The 11,266-nt window shown below is 35.8% G+C and overlaps 1 protein-coding gene across 1 annotated transcript; it reads left to right on the plus strand.

Annotated features, from left to right (window-relative positions):
* Window positions 1–1,481: 1,481 nt before the first annotated feature.
* On the plus strand, window positions 1,482–2,707 carry LOC134251509 (uncharacterized). The gene is made up of 4 exons (XM_062733930.1): window positions 1,482–1,487; window positions 1,970–2,209; window positions 2,401–2,535; window positions 2,630–2,707. The coding sequence occupies exons 1-4, from the start codon at window positions 1,482–1,484 to the stop codon at window positions 2,705–2,707; spliced, it is 459 nt and encodes a 152-aa protein (XP_062589914.1).
* The last annotated feature ends 8,559 nt before the right edge of the window (window positions 2,708–11,266 follow it).

The following is an 11,266-nucleotide window of genomic DNA, read 5'->3' on the forward strand; positions in this document are numbered from 1 at the left end:
TTAACAAACATGGACCCCCAGCTATCTGGGCCCACTTAAAACCAATTCTGTCTTTTGCTGCGAAGTACATATCCAGACATAAACACTGTGTATTTTGTAAGCGATGGACCCACAACCCAATATAGATGTAAGCAAATTTTTATTTGCTTTCAACTTTGCTCTTTGACTGGGGTTTCAAAGTAGGTAACTGGTCTTTCTTAGAAGCTGGCCACGGGAAAGGCCCTGCAGATGGTATTGGCGGATCGGTGAAGCTGGCAGCAGACACCTTTGTCTCTAAAGGTGGAAGTATAAATAATGCAAAGTCAATGAAGACTGCATTGCAGCAAAAAGACTCGACTATTCAATATTATTTAGTTAGTGAAGCAGATGTTGAGGAGATCCATAGAATAATACCATCAGACCTGGACTCTGTTCCGCAGACCATGAAGCTACATCAGGTATCAGTATATTTGTAGTTTTATTGAGTTCAAGTCATTATATTAAAATATTGACCATTTATTTAGAAACTATCTTCCATTCATTCTCATTCACAGGTTTATTCAGAGGAGAGACACAAGTTTAGGGTGAGGGTGGGTACTCAATTGCTTTTGTGCTAAGCCGAAGTCGTGCGAGTGTTTCCAGCCTTCAGCTTTTACCTTCACTTCGGTGTCAGATCGTGTGAGTTCTCCGGATGTAGATCCTCCCACTAAATCCAATCCCTCTTCGGCTGATACAGACTGGATTGGAAAGTGGTGTGTCGTTCTGTACGATGACGTGCCGTACCCTGGAATCGTTCAGGATGTGGACGATGAAGACTTCGAGGTTAAAGTCATGCACAAGATCGGTCAAAACCGATATTTTTGGCCCCTTCTGCCAGATATCCTTTGGTATGAACATAACAAAGTCGTTTGCAAAATACAAGAGCCTTCTCCGGTGGGTAGTAGGCACTTCCAATTATCAAAAACCGATTATGAACACTTGCTCCAGTTATTACAGTAAATGTAATTTTGTGCGTATTTTTGCAACGGTGAACAAGTTAAAATGTTTGTTTTTTGTTGGTAGCCTTTCTGGTTGAAAAAAAAATGAGTTTGTTGTTTGTAGTTAAATTGATATAATAAAGTTCATTCTTGCTTTATACCAAATTTGGTTTTTTTTGAAGGATAAGATACAAAAAAATTATAGAATAATTTATGAAAATATTCGATCGAAACAACTCGAAACTATTTACCGGAACGCACTGTCACTACCGCAACGCATTGTCATTACCATAACGAGGAGAAAATAGGTCAATTAATTATCAATTAATCTTATAATAAATGTAATAAAGTGTTTAATCAACATGTATGGGTCCGTGCAATCTCACACCGTAGAAATGGAAGTAAAATAATCATATACACTCCTCAAGTGGTTTATTGACCAATGGTTTTTTTTGCATTTTTTAAAAACGTAAATTTAACGCCACAGTTCGAAAAATAATGTGCGAATATTTCACTCAAATAATCATGAAGGTAAGATATTTCTAAGATTTATTACTTAAAACTATGAAAAATTTGGTTTAATATTGTAACAATATTTTATGACGATTTAGTCGTCTGTTGCGGTAATGACAATTTTTTTTTCATGTATGTATGTTTAAGTCTCAAAATCAGCAATAAAATATTTTAAACATTACTGCTGCATGTTGAAATGGTTTCCTATAAGTTAGATTTAGTAAATAACACAGAAAAATTGAATAAAATAGGGTATATGAATTCTGACTTTCGGAAAGTTCGTTTGGGCCTCTATCCGTAGAATGACCCATACATCATCTTGTGTCCAGCATTTGTGAGGTTAAATATCGGGGGAATTTTAACACCCCAAATAGTAGTCCAATTTGCACACAAATCAAAATTTCTCTTTATCAACACACTGTTTAGAGCTAACAGTGCTGCATTATTTGCTTGCAATAAATTATTCTGATAGTTATCAATTTCACTGTCCATTACTTAAGAATCAGGGAGCCCAGCAGAAATTTTTTGTGTTAGAAGGGACAGAAGTAAGATCAAATTCCAATGGTCAGTACTTTGGAACATGTGTGCTGACAAGCATGACAAAGTATCAAGAAATCCATGAACTATTCATGCCAGAGAAGCATGTACAGAAATTGACTCAGTCAGTAAAGAAATCCCTTATTGTGAAAGGATTCAGCCAGAAACAAGATGGCACCATGACCTTGAATGAGGCTTCCAAGGTAACATTTATTGTAAATTTACATACATATAACTGTGTAAGACAGAGTGACATGTTACTTTAAATTATAAAAATACGTCAAGTGGTTTAATTTCATAACCAGCTGAAATTGCACAAATTTCTATCCACACTACATGTAACAGTAGTTTTAAAAAAATTGTAATTCTTCTCTATAAAATGTGATGGTTGCAGATCATGGATACAACTGATGACAATGTCAATGAGGATATTGTTAAGAAATTCCTTGAGCCCGAAGTGGAAGATGTAGCCACAATCAAAACCAAAGCAAAAGGAACACGAGTATCGATAAAAGGAGAAGTACGAAAGGTAAATAATATATTACAGTTTATTGCACTTCAGAATACAAGTTATTTCAAGTGTCACCCGTTACATTACACTGACCATTGTTATTATTTTGTAGACAACAAATGTATTAGAAACTCCAAATTCGCGACGAAGAATCAGTGATTTCATTAAGTTTTGGAATAGCAGGAAATAATTAAAGAACAGCAGGAAACCCATTATCGGCGAGGGGTCTGGAGGCCGCCTTAGGCCCCCAGCGGGTCCAAGCCCCCCCCCCCCCCCCGGCCGAAAACGAAAATAATCATTTTTGAAGCTACTTTTCCTGCCTCTAAGGCCATCAAAAAGTGCAATTTTTATCAAATGTTTTCCACTAAAAACTGCTTAACTTGATCTTAAATGGTGCCATTTTGAAGACTCTCTATTCACCAATTTGTAAAGATTCAAATTATAATTTGTTTTCCTCATTACCAATTTAAAGCTAATAAAAAATATTAAATGTGCAGTCTGTGCTTAATTTTTGTAAGGAATATACTGTATATTTAGGTACTCCCTTTCACAACCATCAAAATTATATTTCTTGGATACCTGAGTAAACTCAGGTGACCTATTGCTATCTGTTTTCGTCCGTCGTCGTGCGTTAACATTTGAACATTTTCAGCTTCTTCTCTGCAACCACGGAACCAATTTCAACCAAATTTGGCATAAAGCATCTATGGGTGAAGGGGAACAAAAATTGTGAATTTCATGATCCCAGCCCCCCTGGGGCCTGTGGGGTGGGGCCAAAACCACTAAAATGAGTGCAATCTTTAAAAATCTTCATTACTCCTGGACATCAAGCAGTCAAACTGTTTGCATGATTGTAATCAGCAATGAGTCCTCTACCAAAATTGTGAAATTCATGGCCCTTGGGTCAGGGGTTCTAGTGCTAGGGCGGGGCTAAATAAGTATGCAGTGAAAATGCATTATTTCTTCGAAAATCTTCTTCTCTGCTCCTGGGTAATAAATAAACTAACTAAGTACATCTACCAAAATTGTGATTATGGCCCCAGGGTCAGGGGTTCTGGTGTTAGGGCGGGGCTCTATTGATTATACAGTGAAAATACATGAATTCTCTGAAAATCTTCTCTGCTCCTAGGTATTAACGTAGGTCGCGGGTTTGCTGACGTCATTAAAACTGGGTACGCAATTTATATGATTTGGGCGACACTCTTGTGCACATCTGATTATGACGTCACGGTGAGAAAGGGAAAAGTTCAGTGCATTATCTAGCTATAACTTTTGTAACAAAAGGCCCATGCGCCACATCGCTCACCTGATCACCAGTAGGAAAAAGTAAAGTTTAAATCGTTTTATTGAAAAGTTAAAATCCAAAAGTAGTCCCATGACCAATCACTACCTGAGCATGCTTCCATATAAATATGATAAATTATGGCTTAGTCATTCTTGGGAAGAAGATTTTTAAAGAATTTTCCAATATATTTCTATGTAAAACTTTGGTCGGCCATTTTGGCCGCGCCCTAGCCCAAGGGGTCATGATTTGAACAAACTTGAATTTCCATTATCTGAGCATGCTTCATTATAAATATGATAAATTCTGACTTTGTCACTCTTGAGAAGAAGATGTTTTAAAGAATTTTCCTATATATTTCTATGTAAAACTTTGGTCGGCCATTTTGGCCCCGCCCTACCCCCGGGGGTCATGATTTGAACAAACTTGAATCTACACTACCTGAGGATGTTTCCCCATAAGTTTCATCTTTCCTGGCTTTTTGGTTCTTGAGAAGAAGATTTTTGAAATATGCCACCAAATTTTCATTAATTCCCCATTATCTCCCCTTGAATGAGGGCGTGGCCCTTCATTTGAACAAACTTGAATCCCCTTTACCCAAGGATACTTTGTGGCAAGTTTGGTTGAAATTGGCCCAGCGGTTCTTGAGAAGAAGTCGAAAATGTGAAAAGTATACAGACAGACAGACAGACGGACGCCGGACAAAATGTGATCAGAAAAGCTCACTTGAGCCTTCGGCTCAGGTGAGCTAAAAATGGGTAGTTTAGTGTTACAATATTCATAGAGCATGTTGAAGTTATAAAAAATAATGAAGGCTTATTTTGATTCCAACTAGAACTGTCCAATAGGGACAAATACCCCCGCTGGTTTTTTCAGAGTAGGTGCCAATTCAGAAATATTTTATGGATCTAGTAAGAGGTTCACTATTGTCTAATAAGGTGCCCCGCCACAGCATGATACCCCAATCAAATATTGTTCAATAATCATAAATTGGTTAGGGTGCAAGAAAATCAAGTAACCTCATTAACAGATTGACACAGATTTTTATGATCTATTTTCAATTTCTTATCAGGTTTAAAATATTTTACATACATCTCTAAGTGATTTACAGTGTAGGGATTAATTAAAACAAATAATATGTACATCATATAATTGTAAACTGGCTGTGTTAGAGCTTAACAATTATCCATCTGCAGCTTTAAATTGTTTATTGCATATTTTATGAAATAATGGAAATGCTACAGTGTAATTAAAAAAAAAAATCAAAAATTAATAATTATTCTTTAGACTATAAAATTCTAAGTGAGACAAGACTGCAATTTGTTGCAAATATATATAAATATTGAAATGTATTTTTTTTTTCAATGAACACATGTATAATTAATTTTAATTATATTATACAATACTAATTCACTTTTAATCATAAACTAAAACATCAATTTGTTTTAATTACATTACACCAATTGAAAGATCTTTATCTGAACTACAGCCATCAAGAACTCTTAATTAACACAAGCAACTATAAGGCCATTTCTTTTTGCCCAACTCCCAGGAGATAAATTAAGATAATACAGCTTGATACTCTTGCCAGTTAACTCCCGACATTGAACTCATTAATTTCTCTCTAATTTGACATGCACATTTCTGCTATCAAAAATTCTCCTTGACCAGTGCTTGATAATTATACCCATGGGACAAACTGAATTCTTCTCAAATCATTAACATTTTTACAGAATTTGCTGCAAAGTATATCATGAAAAAATAAGTTTTTACTTAATTCAGCATTTTTTAATAAGGATACAACTATATTTTTACATTTTTTAGGATTATGAAATTTTTAAGACTTAGTTTTGTAAACAAAAAATCACTTAAATAAAAGGTCACAGTGACCTTGACATAGGTCATGACACACCGTCTACCCAAGATGCATAAATTGTCCAAGTTTGATGAATGCAAGTCTAATAGTTTTCTAGTTATGAGCCAAACAAAATCACAAAATAAACATGGGCCACATCGCTCACCTGAGCACTAAGGGTGTGAAAAAGTAGAAAATGGCGTTTTATTGTAAAGTTTAAATCCAAAAGTAGTCCCCTGACCAATCATCGATTTGCTATTTTTTAGAAAATGATTTTTAAAGAATTTTTCTATATATATCTTCAAAAACTTTGGTCAGCCATTTTTGCCCCGCCCTACCCCTGGGGGTCATGATTTGAATAAATTTGAATCTTCACTACTTGAGCATGCTTCCATATAAATATGATGAATTATGGCTTTGTCATTCTTGAGAAGAAGATTTTTAAAGAATTTTCCTATATATTTCTGTGTAAAACTTTGGTCGGCCATTTCGCCCTGCCCCCAGGGGTCATGATTTGAACAAACTTGAATCTACAATACCTGAGCATGCTTCCATATATATATGATGAATAATGACTTTGATATTCTTGAGAAGAACATTTTTAAAGAATTTTCTATATATTTCTATGTAAAACTTTGGTCGGCCATTTTGGCCCCAGCCAACCCCGGGGGCGTCATGATTTAAACAAATTTGAATCTACACTATCTGAATATGCTTCCATATAAATATGATGAATTATGGCTTTGACATTCTTGAGAAGACGATATTTAAAGAATTTTCCTATATATTTCTATGTAAAACTTTGGTCGGTCATTTTGGCCCCGCCCTAGCCCCAGGGTCATGATTTGAACAAACTTGAACCTACATTACCTGAGCATGTTTCCATATAAATATGATGAATTATGGCTTTGTCATTCTTGGGAAGAAGATTTTTAAAGAGTTTTCCTATATATTTCTATGTAAAACTTTGGTCGGTCATTTTGGCCCCGCCTACCCCCGAGGGTCATGATTTGAATAAACTTGAATCTACACTACCTGAGCATGCTCCCATATAAATATGATGAATTATGGCTTTGTCATTCTTGAGAAGATTTTTAAAGAATTTTCCTATATATTTCTATGTTAAAAAATTGTTTTGCAGGAGCTGTTTGGTTATCTTCATCAAAGATGAGGATTTAGCGTGCTCTGCAAGCCATTTGGACAACCTGTTCCCATTACATGAGGTTGTCCTTTATGTTGTCAATAAACTGTGCACTGTAGTTGTAATTATCCATGATGTGTACTATCACTTTTACTTTGCACATGATTTGTAAATCTGTCAGCATGAGTTGTTTATAAATTTTGTTTAGATTGTACCTTGTATTTCTAGTGTCTAGTTTTAATCACTAGTTGTTAATTCATAATTGCTAGCTTCTATAACATACTAAAATCGACTTCTTATGACAAAAATAATGACGATGCTTGGCTACAGTATAATTCTTCTCTGTTAAAAAGTTAACATAAAAGTAAATCAAAGTTTTAAAACTTGCATTAACAGAAAACAATTCTAGGCAGACGGATATCAGTCACAACCTTTGCTACTTGTAAACCAAGCAAATAAAAGGTTGTATATTTACCTAGGCTGGCAAACGAAGAGTTTTAAAGACTCCTACATTAAAGGAAAACAGCAGAAATGTGAAATGAGGTCATGAGAGTCCACAGGCATGAGAAACCAGGTTGTGATGGAACGCTTACATGGGACCTGGCTACCGAGGAGATGCGAGGTCTGAGAAGCAGAATGGGGCTTTACTGTACAAAGTGCGGATAAATTATCGAGGTGGTACAATTTGTATGAGGAGGTCGACTGTAAATTACGGGCTTCAGGTGAGCCAAAGTCAATTCTTTCTTCGAACCACAATTGTAGTCCTGCGGTATGTGGGGCAAGCCTACCCATGAAGTATACCATAGGAAGGTGATGGTGGCAATCCTCTGCAAATATGGCAACGAGGTGAAGCAGGTCACCACTGACCCGAACAGGCGGCTGATAGAGCTGCAGTTTCCCCTATAAGTCCCCCTAAGAACATTCAGCCTTAAAAAATTGACTGGACATGGAGCATTTGTGATTTTCCTTCAATATTTTGATAGAGGATATGCAACAATTTTATAGAGGATACATTTCTTTAAGATGATCAGACTACAAGACAACTCAGTAACAATCCAATTATCCTTAATATGGAATGAGATCATGAATTGCAACATCACAATTATTTACATTCAATTGCTAGAAAATATTAAAATCCATGGAATGCTGAGATGCCTACGAATGAGTACAGAAATATGGACTGTAAATCCCTCTAACAGAGACCGTACTCCATATTTGCCATATTTGACTGGCCGGGAGATTTTGGCAAACCTCGGCTGCTTCCCACTCAGACGACTCGTATCTCGCACATATTCTACCAAATCAACAATGCTGAGGAATACCATGATATTTGACGTATTGCGCAGCACTGTTAAGGCTTACTATGAGAAATCAACGGAAAATAAAAGTGCAAAAAACGGGAAATTTTTAAAAATGAATTTATATTTATTCAGCAATTCTATTATCACAGAACTTAAATACTTATGGAAATAGCATAGTATAACATACTCTGTTCTGTGTAGAGTTTGGACCCATCGATGGACAGTCACGTGATGAACGCATAGCAAGTACACGGAATGTAGGTCAATAACAAATTTCAATATCGCAAGGGCATACCCTAATTGAAATTAAAAATTCAAGCTATTAATTGTTTCTGTGTACTTTGTAGTTTCTGAAAAGTGCTGCTGCTTTGAATAGAATTCGCGTTTTTATACTTAAATGTTTAAGTAAACAGGCCAATATCGAAATATGTTAGAATTATACCAAATATTTTGTGTACTTATAAAATCACGGCCTCGATTTAAAGAAAGCAGCAGCACTTTACAAGTTAAGGAATATATCCTTTATCTATATCTAAAAAATTGTTCAGATCTATGCAGTGTATGCCCTTGCGAAAGTACGATTTTATGAGGCATTTCGAAGTAAAATATACCGTAACTGTACATAAAACAAGACATAATTAATATAATACATTCTCTTAATAGTTAATTAACAATCGCACTAAACAAAGGCTATACCTTGGTATTAATCGACTATTTAAAATCTGTAAATAATACTCCGTTTAATTATAAAACACATTTTTCGTTGATAAACAATTTCTCAATTTCATGAATTTGCTTCTCACTGCACATGAAGTACGTCATTTTTACCAGTATGACGTCATGTTAACAAGTTCATCGCGACGAGTGCTTAGTTTTTAACCAGCTACAAGGGATTGAACTAGCAACTTTTTTTAATGCATTGATCAGTTATAATGTTGTTTATTATGCATATACTGTTCAGCGTTGCAAATTATTTCATTTACACGTATTATGAGAACAACATAAATGTCATATTTTTGTGTGACGTCATAGTATACTTTTCCCGTATAAATTAGGCCCCGCCCCCTTATTCAAGCCTTAACAATGCTGCGTGACGTAGCCATCACGTGATTTTTTTTTTCAATTCTATGGAGCGTAACGGAGTCAGCCGAGGATTGCCGATTGGCTGATTCCATTACATGTACCTTATAGGTCACCTGAGTATCACGTAACATCTTTCCAACAATTGAATTGATTCGCGTTTTAAATTAAGGGCCATAGAGAAGAGAGATCTTTAATTCTTCTGCCAAATTCCAATGACATATCACATGCTTGATAAGATATGCCTTAACAACTTCCCACACTAAACTCATTAATTGCGTGGACCTCAGCAGTAAATATATAAGCGAGGTTAAACCGGATGCCATGGGCAAACGACAAGCTACTCATGAGCGAGAATGCTAGCGTTCGCCCTTAGGCAACTCTTGTAGTATCATAAGACCCAAAATGCATCTACTGACTACGTTTGATAATATTTAGCCAGGTAAGACTGAATTTATAAATACCATAAGTAGGTCACCGTGACCTACCTTCTGATTGAAATTTTCTGAAGACTCATGATACATTAATTGACAAAGTCTGTTGATTCTAAGAAAATAAGTACCCGAGATATTCAAAAGTAGGTCAACATGACCTACGTGTTGGTCGACATTCTCCGAAAACCCAAGATGCATCATCTGACAAAGTTTGACGATTCTAAGCCAATACGTAACCGAGATAATTAAATATGGCCATCAAATGTCAAAAGTAGGTCATGGTGACCTACTTTTTGGTTGAGTTTCTCCAAAAACCCAAAATGCCTAAACTGACAAAGTTTGATGATTTTAAGTCAATAAGTACCTGAGAATATTCAAAAGTAGTTCACCGTGATCTTCCGTACTTCTTGATCGACATTCTGTGTAACCCTAAGATCCTCATCTGACATAGTTTGATGATTCTTAAACTTTTTTGTCGACAATCTCCGAAAACCCAAGATGCATCAACTGACAAAGTTTGATGATTCCACGTCAATAAGCACCAGAGGTACTTAATCATAGCCACAAAATGTCAAAAGTAGGTCACCATGACCTACCTTTTGGTCGTTACTATCCGAAAACCCAAGATGCATCAACTCATAAAGTTTAATGATTCTAAGCCAATAAGTACCAGAGATACTTAAATAAAGGCATGAAATGTCAAAAGTAGGTTACTTTGACCTACTTTTTGGTCATCACTCTCAAAAAACCAGATTAGGATTATGAAATTTAAATTTAAAAGATTTAGTTTAAAAAAAATTCACTTAAATAAAAGGTCACAGTGACCTTGAAATAGGCCGCGACACACCTACTTTAGCTGTATACTTTTGCCAAGTTTGAAAGCTTTAGGTGTCATAGTTTTCTAGATATGAGTCGGACAGGATTTTTCCATATTTGGCTATAGCATCTTTATTAAAGGTCAGATTGAACTACTTTTTGTGCGAGACACACCTTCTATCCAAGATGTATCAGCTAACAAAGTTTGGTAACTCTAGGCCTTATAGTATTAAAGTTATGAGCCGGACACGAGAAAAGCTAACAGACGGACAGACAGACGGACGGACGGACGGACGGACACGAAGCCTATAACTTAATACGTCCCGTCTTAAGACGGGCGTATAAAAATAGCTTTACAAATTGGCCGTTTTTGTAGACTTTTTCAGGTAATGAGGAAATTGACGCATTTCGTGACGTCATAATGCACTGATTAACAAAATATGACGTCATTTTTTTTTATAGAAACGCAGTCAGCAACGGTCTAAGTGATATTTAATGCATTGTTAAATAAAGCTATGCAGTCTCATTTTTTCAGAAATCCACAGGGCCAAATAAGGCATAAGAGAACCTTGTATTTATGAAAAAAGTAGGTCACTGTGACCTGCTTTTTTCATAAATATATTTAAAGTCCCAAGATGCATCAACTTACAAGATTTGATGATTCTAAACCTCCCAGTGTCTGAAATAATTGGATTAAATGTTTTTAAAAGGATTCGTCATAAAGTTCAAAAAGGAGGTCACGGTGACCTCTTTTGCGGTTGACGTTATTCAAGGAGTAGTGTTTATAAAATCGGAGACCCTTCAGCATGCAGTGATGTCAGCGAAGAAATCGAACAAACC

This window comes from Saccostrea cucullata, unplaced genomic scaffold (genome assembly GCF_032062105.1).
Source record: "Saccostrea cucullata isolate Sc308-1 unplaced genomic scaffold, CSIRO_AGI_Scuc_v1 ctg2168, whole genome shotgun sequence".
Classification (NCBI taxonomy): domain Eukaryota; kingdom Metazoa; phylum Mollusca; class Bivalvia; order Ostreida; family Ostreidae; genus Saccostrea; species Saccostrea cuccullata.

What these genes read in the sequence shown, in the direction of transcription:
- LOC134251509 (XM_062733930.1), top strand. An exon ending in CCTTGAATGAGGCTTCCAAG is followed by an intron (nt 2,210 to 2,400) that starts GTAACATTTATT and finishes TGATGGTTGCAG; the next exon opens with ATCATGGATACAACTGATGA. An exon ending in TAAAAGGAGAAGTACGAAAG is followed by an intron (nt 2,536 to 2,629) that starts GTAAATAATATA and finishes ATTATTTTGTAG; the next exon opens with ACAACAAATGTATTAGAAAC.